The 13296-nt window shown below is 40.8% G+C and overlaps 1 protein-coding gene across 2 annotated transcripts; it reads right to left on the bottom strand.

Annotated features, from left to right (window-relative positions):
• Positions 1 to 927: 927 nt before the first annotated feature.
• On the bottom strand, positions 928 to 3265 carry LOC141627111 (uncharacterized). Of its 2 annotated transcripts, none has more exons than XM_074440576.1 (2): positions 2747 to 3265; positions 928 to 1207 (listed from the first exon to the last, which is right to left on the bottom strand). In XM_074440576.1, exons 1-2 carry the CDS (start codon positions 3131 to 3133, stop codon positions 1091 to 1093), a joined length of 504 nt encoding a protein of 167 aa, XP_074296677.1. In that variant the 5' UTR covers positions 3134 to 3265; the 3' UTR covers positions 928 to 1090. The 2 variants fall into 2 exon arrangements, with proteins under 2 accessions (XP_074296677.1, XP_074296678.1); XM_074440577.1 differs by lacking the exon at positions 928 to 1207 and adding an exon at positions 2198 to 2408.
• Between the last annotated feature and the right edge of the window lie 10031 nt (positions 3266 to 13296).

Consider the following 13296-nt stretch of genomic DNA (forward strand, 5'->3'; position numbering starts at 1 on the left):
AAAAATCTATTGGATAAGAGGGACTACTTAAATGCAGAAGGAACTTGCAAGCTTGATAGTTAAGAGCAGAATTTTAATCAGATGTGCGGGTGGACACGGTCTTGCTTTGCCTAGTCAGTTGTGTCTTTTGGTTGCCGAGCTGATTCTAGCTAGCCGTCAATCAAGACTCCAGAATAATGAAGCTTTCGACTAATTTCTGTTATACAACTATATATTTTAGTAGAGATGAAACTTTATACATGTTTCTGCGGTGAACACAACATCTTCCTGCTGCCAATCCTTCAAAAAGCAAATTCTTCAAGCTTCTCTATGATCACAAAAAATTGCATTCAAATTATTGTATATGTTTCTCAATGCTTTGAATTATTATGATTCAAGCTTTTCCACTCTATGCGTAGATGAACTTCAAATGCAAATCCCTTTCTTTTACAACTGCACCCACCTGGCAAGTATGCCCTTGACATTTGTTCGTATAGGATTTAAGGGTCACAATAAACAGTGAAAGGTAACTTTGTCTATTTTATACTCTCTCCGTCCAGTCATTTGTTTACCTTTGTTTAGGCACAAAGACCAAGAAGGGAGGAGTGGTTAATGGATGAGAAGTATACAATAGTGTGCAATTGCAATTGGATAATCAAATTATCCGTAAAAAAAACCTCCCCAATATGGAAAGGTAAACAAATGAACGAGCACACCCTAAAATAAAATAGGTAAACAAACGGCTGGGATGGAGGGAGTATAAGTTCAGGGATAGGCTTGTCAATTCCATATTTCACACAACACAGATCTACTGAACCTACAAATCTGGTATATTTGGCCTAATCGATGTTGATCGAAACTAGATCCTTAGTTAACAACCCCGATTAGAATTTGGATCCAGTAAGATCCACTGCAGATTCATCGTTGCGTTACCCATAGTCCCATATTCAAAACAACTGAAAGTTAGTGACAGAAAAAATGTTGTGTACCTTTATTGTGAAGAGAAGTTATCCATTTGTATCAAATTGTCAACCTTCGAAAGCTATGTACACAATCAATGAAGGTTCAAATAACAATACACTCAAATCTTGGATGAATTTACAAAAATGGTCTAAAATCTTGGATTGCTCTGGAGTCGAACACCGCCACTGCCAGCCAAAGCCACAGTCTTCTTTCGCCGAAGGAACACAAAAGATCCACTAACAAGCAGCAAACTCAATACGAGAACCTATCAGCAACGAAAGACTTTGATTAGAACTTTGAAAAATTGTATTAGAAAACCAGTAACATGGAAAACATCAGGCCAACCTTAATAATTTAAACGCAGTGAGCATTTTACTAGCAATTCTACTGTAAAAATGTGATTTTAGTGATTTCCGGATGACAGGTAATTTATTTTTACCTAAGGTACTAAACTAACAGCCTTAGCTAACCCCATGCTGCAGAGTTCTCTAGTTAGCGGGAGGTCTGTTAGATGGATAATCATCGAAAAACACCACAAGCAGAGAGATATGAACAAGAGGCTTCAAGAGCCATAACATTTTTCTGACTTATATCAGGCCAGTACCCATCTACAATAGGTGGGTAGCTTTACAAACAAATTGAAGGTCAAGCTTATATCAGGCCAGTAAGCCATAAGCTCATAAAGACGAAAGGTACAAATTATTTTTCACACTGACTATTTGTAATAATTATGTTGCTTTGACGCTTTATTTTAGCAGCGTGTGGTGTGCTGAAAGAACACTCTTTCCGACACGGCACAACAGTTAGCCATGTCTTTAGGGAAACTAGCAGTGTCCGCCTGTCCGGCATTTGCAACTAAGTCTAAGTAGCATAGCATAAATGTTATGCAATGAGTTTGGAATAAGCTTTACTATTAAGAGGATAGGCTCCAGGTGTTCTCTATCGCTATTATGTCATTCTTCAAGAGGCGTGTAGACGACTAGGGATGAAGCAAATTGCTTAGTTTGAGGAGCGAGCCGCACTGAGGCTATGGTCTTTCAGCGACAAGGCGCCGGTTGAGAGACAAAGGGGTGTGCCTTATGGACACGAGGCGCACCGATAATCCATTTAACGTGAATATATTTGAATAAAATTTTGTGCAACAATGGTCCCTGTATAACTTATAAAGAAGGTTAACATGTATTCAAAAGTGAAAACTAGGATAGAAGGAGAAAAGAAGGGTAAAATAAAAAAAGTATGGAACTGCATAGTATGCCTCGAGTGCGCCTTGGTCTGCGTTGGGTCCGCCTCATGCAGGTGTGACTTTTGCATCCTCTCTGCCTCAAGGGTAAAGGCAATTTGGTTGGCACATGAATGAGCCTTGCGCCTAGACGTGCCTCAATCGTGCCTTTTTAAACTAAAGCAAATTTGCTTTTTAGGTTGCAGGCATGGGGACTTGAGAACATTGACTTATAAGCAAAGGCATCCTGACAATGATACAAATGAACCAAGCCAAGCTTCATCCAATAGGAAAATGTTCAGAAATAAATTTCATAAGATAGTATGAAAAAAAGTAGAGACAAACAAGAAACACATGGTGAAGGAAGAGGATGTTAATTTCCAAATGGGGAAGTGGTGTCATTTGCAGTAGACTAATCAGAATTTCTCCTTAATACTAAGAATTTCGCCCGATTTCAAATGTAAGAATCATTACATTCCCCAAACATGGTATTTGGGACATATTCAGATTTGAGAATCAAATTAGAGTTGTCATTTGTCGCAATTCTAGAAATGAAATTTGGATTGAAATTGTTTAGGATGATACCTCAAAACCAAGAACTGAGAGATTCTGTTGATTGACATCTGGTGTACAACTTCTGTAAGTGACGTACTGATGGCGCTGAGGAGGGTCTGTGGATATCTTGTCCCCATCAACTTGTGTAGAATGAGTATCTTGTGGTTTACTGTTTACATCTGCAGTTGAAGTGCATTTAAAAAGTATACGATATCCAGTTTCACTGCAACGATATTTGTCATTGCTCTTTTCAGAATATTGGCATGGAAGACAAGAAGCAGAAGGAGAACAATCAAAAGTAGTAGAATTAGAAGCTTCGGATTTCTCCTCAAACCCTAGATTTCTCCTTTCAGCTCCATCACATAATTGTGATATCACAATCATTAGTAAACCCAATACCATCCATTTGCTATACATGATTGATTCTATTCTACAACACAACACAAGATGAGATGATATTGTGTATCACGCCTTAATATCTTTCAATTTCACTTGGCTTCTTTTCTTCTTCTTATGTTCAACCACCCTGCCCAGATCTCGTTGCCATCAATTTTTTTTTTTTTTTTTTTTTTTAGGGAAAAACCCCCTCAGAGGATTACTTCATTAACGATAAATCAAACAACGCAGCCGAGTTCGCCATAGGCGGTAAAACATTCGATCACACAACTCTACCCAAAGTCCTAGGAATCGCATGAGCTAATGCATGAGCGACACACTATTGTTCAACCGACTAGTGTAAGACCATGAAACTGAAAGAAAACTATTACAAATGATAAAAATTTCATCTAAGACTTGTGCCAGAATACTTCGTCCAGATCGCTTTTCCTTCAAAGCCTCGATCACCTGTAGACAGTCACTTTCCACCACCACTTTCTGGGCTCCTCTTGTCGCAGCTTCCTGCAAAGCATCCAAAATAGCAACCGCTTCCGCAACCCATGGCTCCCAATCAACCTCCCTCGCAATCGAAACACCCCATAAAACCGAGCCATGACTGTCCCGACACACTATCCCCCTACTCCCTCGTGAAGCACATCAGTAACACGCCGCACCACACGGCCAGGATCGACATCCCGCCCCTCAAAAGCTACCTTATTACGATGCTCCACAGCGCCCAACATCCAACCATAAATTTGCCACAATCCCGAGCATCCAACTCCCTCCATCTTTGTTCGACCCACTCCCCACGGTACAGTGCAACACATCATCATCACTATCAAGACCCAACCTCTCCCAGACCCATTTAGCCACCCCACAATCCCGAAACAAGTGAAGACACGACTCAGTCAAAGAAGAACAAAGAAAGCAAAGAGAAGACTCACCTCTAATACGGGCTGCAATATTATCTGTCGTTGCTAGAGCTTCACTACACAGCTGCCAGAAAAAGAGATTGATACGAGGCCAAACCGGGATTTTCCAGAGACGATTCCAGAGCCATTTCTCCTTCTCCCAAATCGATGGTCCTCCTACCTCCTCTCGCAAATCCTCAAGCATAGCATAAGCCGATTTCACCGAGTATTCTCCATCCTTCTCAAGTCCCCAATACCACGAGTCAGCACCCCCATTCGGGCTCAGGCGAATGCTCCACACCCTTTCTCTCTCAAACGGCAGCTGTAATACTACGGTTTTATGAGTCTCTGGGTACTCTATCGAGTAGGCCTTACTCTGTCGAGTAAGGGTGTGTTGCGTTTTAAAATAGTTTCTGACCTGTTGGGTACTCGATCGAGTAACGTAGATACTCGATCGAGTAAGGGGGCACTCGATCGAGTACCTTAGCTACTCGATCGAGTAGCGGTTTCTGGGGAATGATTTGACGGGTTTTGCTAATAACGCGAGTTTGATATAAAAGGTTTCCGTCAGTTTATTTAATCACTTTTATCCTTTCTAAACCCTTCAAAAGAAAAAGGAGTTACGTAGTTCTCTCTCGTCGCGTTGTTGGTAAATCCCCAAGGCTAGGAGTGTCGGATCATCTTGTTCTTTGCATCATAGTGTTCCTTGCGTCAAGGGTAAGATCTACATACCAATTTTATACTGTTTCTTTGAGTTTGTTTAAAACCCTAATTGGGTAGAATTGGGGGTTTTGGGAGAGTTATGTTGATTAGGTGATAATTGTATGATTATGTGTATAGGAGAAGGGTTCGTAGAGGAAAGGTTTTGAGACAGTTGCTAGATCGTCTGATGTTTGTGTTGCATTCCAGGTAGGATTTCCCTACTCAGTATTAATTACATAATGTGTGGTGATTGTGCTGTAATTAGCGATTGTTGATTGATTCAGACAGTTGTGATTGTATATTGTTGATTGATTCAGACGGTTGTTGATGTTGTATTGTGATTGCTGATTGTTTGTCTCTGGTTCTCGAGATGCGTTCTCGACTGAGTGGAGTCACTTGCGGGAGTGGCTTCACGCCCTAGTTTCGCCCTTCGTGGAACCCGCCACGGAAGGGGATGTGCACATTAATGGGACAAGGTTATCGCTCGGTATGATGAGCGGGGCTTAGGTGGGAACGGCTGCGGTCCCCCACTGGCAGGGCTGGTCCAGTGGACAGTCGGTTAGAGTGGGTGTGATTGTGTGTGTGACTGTTTGAGCTATGTTGTTTGTTGTGTTGTTGGATCATATAAATTGTGTGATTAGTACTGACCCCGTTTAAATGTTTTAAATACTGTGGTGATCCATTCGGGGGTGGTGAAAAGTTATTGAGCGTGTATGAGACGATGCGTATGGGATAGTGGGATGAGTCACCACGTTGCAGTTTAGAAGTCTTCCGTTGTGTCTGACGCTTGATAGTATTTTGAAAGTAGATAGTTTTGAGAACTTGTATTTCCTTTTATCAGTTTTGGTTTTGAACATGTAATCACTTAAATATAATTACTTTTAAAGTACGTTTCTTTATTGTCTTATGATATTCATTGCCTCGGGCAACCGAGATGGTAGCATCCTTATAACTGAGTGGTCCTGGTAAGGCACTTGGAGTATGGGGGTTTTACAAATGGTATCAGAGCGACGTTCCTGAAACCTATAACCAATGAACCCAATAAACATAGGGAGTAAAATAAAATGAACCCGGGGTAAAAGTTGTAGGAGCTAATGCAAAGACTTGGGAGACGTCCTAAAGTCGCGAACTTGCCCTACAATTTTGAACCGGTCACTATGGGATATGAGTCGGGATCGCTATGTGTTTACCTTGTGTATTGTGTACCTATGTAGTGATGTGTGACATGAATCAGTGGATGTATGTATGTTGAGAATGGGGAATGTGTAGAAAAGATGGTTATGATGTGATTTCGTAAGTTATTGATTGAAAGCATGATAGTTGTTTTACGATATGGCATTATAGAAATACGGAAAGAAAATTTGTTTGATTTGAGTTATACATAGAGTTATGTATACATATATGTTGTTGGTAGTGTTGTACGAGTTTATATAGCTGAAAGTTTGAGTAAGAGCATGAATAATTGGTGGAAAAGATGATAATTGTTGCATGATAATATGATATTTTTTTTATAACGCATGTTGTATGATGGAAGAGATTTTATAAGGTTGTTATGCTAGTAACATGTGAATATGATACTTGATGTCATATAATTGTGATTTTGTTTACGTAAAGTTATATAATAAAAACATGTGGGTAATATGTGATTGGTAAGTTGAATGATATATGTGCATCGAGTTATTTGTTGCTTGGCTTTTGAAGTTAGTAACATGTGGTTAGGGATACTGGTTTTATGAGCATCGAGTTGTTTTTGTTTACCATGTTGTCGTTTAAGTTGTTGGGAAGTAAAATCAAGTAGTTGTGTTTTCGATTATAGGAAGGTTGTCTTTAAACTGTTATAACTTGAGATTCATAAATGATTTTAATGTGATTCCAATTGGAGGTGATAGCTTGTCCTTTTACGATTCTAACGATAGGTCGAACGCCCAAAACGACCAAGAAAGGAGTGAGTTATGACTGTTTTACTTAAAACTGGACAAAGTCTTGAGAAATGCGTAGGTACTCGATCGAGTAGCCTTGGTACTCGATCGAGTAGGGGACTCGATCAAGTACGTCGATTACTCGATCGAGTGGCCCTGGTAATTTGTTTTACGTGCTTCGGATCTTCACCTACTCGATCGAGTAAGTCACTTACTCGATCGAGTGGCTCAGATTTCTCGATCTAGTGACCCCTGTTTTGGGTCATATGCTTATCTTTTGAATTCGTTGCATATTATGTTTAATTCAAAGATGTTATTTTACTTCTTTATGCATTGTTTTACATGTATGTTGGTCTTGATACGTAAGTTACCCAATCTTATGATGAAGTGAGTGGCACCTGTGGTGAGTAGGATTTCGGTGGGAGGACATGAGTTATATGTGTTGTGATAGATAGTGGAAAAAGAAAAGACAGATTGGTATGGTTTATTGAGACATAGAGCATGTTTTGTGAGATGAGATGAGCGATATGTTTATATGTTGAGTAATGCAAGAGTAATTGAATGTGGGCAAGGGATGATGTGAGTTTATGGAACGCGAGAATGAAAAGATTGAAATGAGGGACGCAAATGGTGGCAGCTTGAGATGTGTAAGGAATCATGGAGGGGGATGGTTAGGAGTCGTGTGGGTTAAGAAAATACATAGTGAAAGTTCGTTTTAAAGGAGTTGAGAAGAGTAGTATATAGTGAACTTTGTGGAGACATGTCGCGAGGTGGATTTGTAGACAGTGAGTGAGTTTGGGAGATTTGGTTTATTAAGAGATGAAACTACTGTGTGATTTTCTTGGGCAATTAGCGGTATGATAGGAGGGAGATGCAATTGTTGAACAGTAAACGTTGATTCTATGGATGGATTAGTGGCAAGGGTGATTGATGACATAATAAGAGAATATTTGTGGTAAGAAAGAGTGAGATGATATCGATATGAAATAATTAGATGTGAGTTTTGGAGCGGTGATAAAAAATCAAAAACACTAAAGAGTTAGGTAGAAGTGATAAGGAGTTGAATGGTTAATTGATTTTGTAGAGTGTAAAAGGAAAGAACGAGGGGAATAAAACTAAGAAAATGTCAATGAGTTATGTGATATAGAGGTAAGGAGAGTCGTCGAGATGGGTGCTACCAACCATGAGGATGTTAGTTAATGATTATAGAGGAGTTTCGGGACAACATGATTAGTCTTGAGTTTTGAGGAATTCAGGAAAGTAAGAAGTTGGTAGAATATCTGCATGATATGAGATTTTGGTGGAGATTTAGATGATGATACAGTTAAGAATGGTATTGGGAAGAATGTTGAAGTAATTTTGTTGATGGATTTGATGTTCATTATTTGGGATGTTGACCAAAGATAGGAAAGAAATCGTGATATTTAGAGATGAGTGTAAGAGGTTTGATGCCGGACGGTAATGTTATGGTTTGTGACTAGTGGTTAAGGGTAATGGTATATTAGAAAGGTAACAATTAAGGCGGTTGATTTTGCGAGAGACCAGGTTGATATGTATGGTTGTGAGAGAGTGTAATATGTGGTTATATGAGGCGGTTGTTAGTAGTTGAGTATTAATAGTATGGTTACATTTGGCAGGGGGTGATGGATATGCGAATGGGAGAATATGTTATGAGGGGCATATGAGTTAAGCTGGGCGACAGTGTAACCTTTGTTGAGTGGTAACTTACGTGATCAGGATTGACTAGGTGGATGTGATTACGGGTCTATGATGTGTATAAATGTTTGTGTGAGGTTCTGACCTCACGGGAAGTGGTACGGTGTGATAGTTATAAAGCTGTGATCTGAATGTTCTGTAATATATGTTGGACACGGTAATTTAATTGAATGATATTCAAGAAGGTAATAATTTGATGGATCTGGCATGACTGGTTATACTTGTATGTATTCATGATATACGTTATTCCGTGATATGGTAAGGGGATGATATTCATGAGGTCATTATCTGTTTAATTCATAAAATATGTTGAGTTGTGATTTAGTAAAGTGGATTTGAGTAAGTTTTTCTTGTACGAGAAGTTATTCGAGTCGGTGTGTATGGGGATTGTATGTAGTTGTGATATCTATCGATGTGGTTGTTGTGCCTCGGGTGGTGATCAAGACACGGTACATAGTGTTGTGATGCGGGTATTTTCGCACCTGCGGTGTGGTTTGTTGGTGGCGGTGTTGCGATGCCGTCACGGTTGTGGTGGAGTAGGCGGGATGATTATGATACGAGTTTTCAAAAGTATATACCAGTCATACATAGATTGTTGTTTTGTTTGCTGTTGCCTCCTGTGAGTTTCAGTTTGTACAGATAGACAATTGTTTTGTTTATTGATGTTTCTTACCAGTTAAGTTTTGGTATGAGGGTAGAGTATGATATGAAAGAGAGTTGTATATGTTTTCGTTGTTGTCATGGTATAGTGAGATTCTGTTGATGGGACACAGCTGTGAGAAGTTGTTCGATAATTTTGATCTTATTTTAAGTTGAGGCATCAGTAGTCATAGTCATGATCTGATATATGCAGGTGGTTCATAATCCTTTGTTGAGACAGTGAGTGTAGGGTGTTGAGTAATTAGTGTCGTGTTAAGTTATGTATGAGTCTTGCGGTAATGAAAGAAAGGAACTTGAGGATCTAGTGTGAGTGTACGTAATAAGTGTGGATCGTGAGTTATGCTTTTGGCGATAAGAGTTTTATGTAGTTTATATTGAGAGGTGTGTCATGTGGCGGTAATAGGGAACAAGTGAAGTTTTGGGTTAAGTTAAGGATTTTGTGGTATAGGTTAGGTGGTGTGACGAGTGAAGTGAAGGATGAGAGTTTTTGAAGTAAGAGAGCCTTGGATATGTGCATGGCGAGTGTTTAGGTTCTAGGTGGTTATCTTTGACATGCGGTGGTGATGAGGATAATGAAAAGATATATCTAGGATTTAGTATTAGTGAGTTACGAGGACGTAACATTTATCTTAAGAGGAGTAGGATGCGATAAAAGAGATTTTGATGGTTGTACATAAGGTAGTATATTTGGAAGTAGAGTGTTGATGTAGCATAAGGTATGGATTTGTATATGTTGTGGTTGATAGTTTTAAAAGGTCATGGACGTGCTTGTAGTAGTTCGATGTTAGGAATGCGAGAATACTTCGATAGTGTTGACAGTTGGATGATGAGGTTATGAGTGTGAGTAAACTTCGAGGACGAAGTTCCTTTTAAGGGTGGTAGAATGTAACATTCCATTTGATGTTTATGTAGTTGGTTATGTATGGCGTTAGTGTCGGGAGAGTTTATGATGTAGTTGATACGACATCGTGAGCGAGGTGTGGAGGTAGGAATAGTTGGTAGAGTTGGTGTTAAGAGTTCATGTGGTTTCATGTTTTGTAAGTTGGGGTTTTGTTTTGAGTTCTTAGTAGCTTTGTTGCGTCTTGACCGAGTTAGTATGTTTGTTTTTATGTATGGGTTGAACTTCGGGGACGAAGTTCTTTTTAAGGAGGGAAGACTGTAATACTACGGTTTTACGAGTCTCTGGGTACTCTATCGAGTAGGCCTTACTCTGTCGAGTAAGGGTGTGTTGCGTTTTAAAATAGTTTCTGACCTGTTGGGTACTCGATCGAGTAACGTAGATACTCGATCGAGTAAGGGGGCACTCGATCGAGTACCTTAGCTACTCGATCGAGTAGCCGGTTTACGGGGAATGATTTGATGGGTTTTGCTAATAACGCGAGTTTGATATAAAAGGTTTCCGTTAGTTTATTTAATCACTTTTAACCTTTCTAAACCCTTCAAAAGAAAAAGGAGTTACGTAGTTCTCTCTCGTCGCGTTGTTGGCAAATCCCCAAGGCTAGGAGTGTCGGATCATCTTGTTCTTTGCATCATAGTGTTCCTTGCGTCAAGGGTAAGATCTACATACCAATTTTATACTGTTTCTTTGATTTTGTTTAAAACCCTAATTGGGTAGATTTGGGGGTTTTGGGAGGGTTATGTTGATTAGGTGATAATTGTATGATTATGTGTATAGGAGAAGGGTTCGTAGAGGAAAGGTTTTGAGCAATTTGCTAGATCGTCCGATGTTTGTGTTGCATTCGGTAGGGTTTCCCTACTCGCATATTAATTACATAATGTGTGGTGATTGTCTTTGTAATTAGTGATTGTTGATTGATTGGCGGTTGTGATTGTATATTGTTGATTGATTTAGACGGTTGTTGATGTTGTATTGTGATTCTTTGATTGTTTGTCTCTGGTTCTCGAGATGCGTTCTCGGTGAGTGGAGTCACTTGCGGGAGTGGCTTCACGCCCTAGTTTCGCCCTTCGTGGAACCCGCCACGGAAGGGGATGCGCACATTAATGGGAAAGGGTTATCGCTCGGTATGATGAGCGGGGCTTAGGTGGGAACGGCTGCGGTCCCCATCGGGGTGGTCGGGTCCCGGTGGACAATCGGTGACGGAGATTGGTTGGAGTGGGTGTGATTGTGTGTGTGACTGTTTGAGCTATGTTGTTTGTTGTGTTGTTGGATCATATAAATTGTGTGATTAGTACTGACCCCGTTTAAATGTTTTAAACACTGTGGTGATCCATTCGGGGGTGGTGAGCAGTTATTGAGCAAGTATGAGACGATGCGTATGGGATAGCTGGGATGAGTCACCACGTTGCAGTTTAGAAGTCTTCCGCTGTGTCTGACGCTTGATAGTATTTTGAAAGTAGATAGTTTTGAGAACTTGTATTTCCTTTTATCAGTTTTGGTTTTGAACATGTAATCACTTAAACTATAATTACTTTTAAAGTACGTTTCTTTATTGTCTTATGATATTCATTGCCTCGGGCAACCGAGATGGTAGCATCCTTATAACTGAGTGGTCCTGGTAAGGCACTTGGAGTATGGAGATGTTACAGCAGCAATAACGCCTCCAACTTCGCCCTATCCCAGCTCCTCCTACTCGGCTGCTGTAAATAAGACACCGTCAAATGCTCATTACCCACGCTACAAGGGGAAATGACCCTTCCCGTTTGAGTTTCATGTATCCACGCCTGCCCCCATATTTTAGTGCTATTCCCGTCCCCAATTCGTCGCCTCAAACCCTTCTCTAAACCGGCCCTAGCTTCAAGAATCCCTCTCCAGGGTTATGGCCTAGCCCTGCTTCCATAAAATCAGTCGACGGATAATACTTAGCTTTCATTACACGAGCCCACAGATAGCTGCCATTCGTAACCAACCTCCAAGCCTGCTTCCCTAGAAGAGCAAGATTGAAATTACCAAAGTCTCGAAACCCCATTCCACCCTCACATTTCGGTCGACACAATTTCCTCCAGGCGACCCAAAAGATACCCCGTTTCCCTTCTCCATGCCCCCACCAAAAACGAGACACCATCGAGCATAACTCGTTATAAAAGTTAGCAGGAATTTTAAAGACACTCATCACATAGGTAGGGAGTGAATTGACCACAACCTTTATAAGAACCTCCCTGCCAGCCCTAGACAATATTTTCCCACGCCAACCTTGTAATGTTTTGCTCAGCTTGTCTCGAAGAATGTCAGTAATGACCTTTTTTGATCGACCTAACACCGTTAGTAATCCCAAATAACGCTCCTGCACTTCAACTTCCGTCACACCCAACCGTTCCACAAGAATGTCCCTCTGACCTCTCGGCACTCCCTTGCTGAAAGAGACCGTGGTTTTATCTAAACTCACTAGCTGCCCCAAAGCCGCCTCATAACTTCGCAAAATATTATTAATCACATCAGCTTCCATCAAGTTTGCTCGGATAAAAAAGATACTATCGTCTGCAAACAAGAGATGAGAGACAGCTGGAGCTGAGACCGTCACACGCACACCATGAAGAGCATCCCTTCAACAACTTTTCTTAATAAATTAGACAGGGCTTCAGCACACAGAATGAATAAATATGGGGATAATGGGTCCCCTTGTCGTAAACCCCGCTCCGGCTGAAACTCCTCCGTAGGCACGCCGTTAATTAGAACCGAGAAAGTGACTGAAGTAACGCATTCCATAACCCGATTAATCCACGACCCATCAAAGCCCATAACCCACAAGACTCGCCGAAGAAAGTCCCATCCCACCCTATCATAAGCCTTAGCCATGTCCAGTTTCAGAGCCATGTATCCGTTTGTCTGTCTCGAGTTTTTCATATGGTGGAACAGCTCGAAGGCAACCAGGATATTGTCAGCAATTAATCGGCCCGGGGTAAAAGCACTCTGGTTCTCCGACACAATCTCTCCAAGGAAAACTTTCAGCCTATTTGCCAGAACCTTTGACACGATCTTATAAACCACATTACATAAGCTAATTGGTCGAAAATCAAGGATTTTATCGGGGGCCTTTTTCTTCGGAATTAAAACAATATTAGTTTTGTTAAATTCATTCGGAGCCAGCTCACCATGCAGGATACCCAACACGGCTCGAACTATATCAGGACCAATAATATGCCAATAAGAGTGATAAAATAAAGCATTCATACCATCCGGTCCTGGTGCTTTAAGGGGATGCATCTGGTTTAGAGCCTCGACCACCTCCTCCTCACGGTAATCAGCTCTCAGCCCTAGATTCATCCGGTAATCTACACGGCCCTCAAGCCCACCTAGCAGTCCATCAAAATCACGCGGCCTTGACGAAGAAAACAGCTC

This window comes from Silene latifolia, chromosome Y (assembly GCF_048544455.1).
Source record: "Silene latifolia isolate original U9 population chromosome Y, ASM4854445v1, whole genome shotgun sequence".
NCBI classification, from domain to species: domain Eukaryota; kingdom Viridiplantae; phylum Streptophyta; class Magnoliopsida; order Caryophyllales; family Caryophyllaceae; genus Silene; species Silene latifolia.

Excerpts from the sequence above, each read along its gene's own strand:
- LOC141627111 (XM_074440576.1), bottom strand. The coding sequence starts at position 3,133 with ATGTATAGCAAATGGATGGTATTGGGTTTACTAATGATTGTGATATCA. Across the intron at positions 1,208-2,746 it reads TCTCAGTTCTTGGTTTTGAG|GTTCTCGTATTGAGTTTGCT; the intron begins GTATCATCCTAA and ends CGTTGCTGATAG.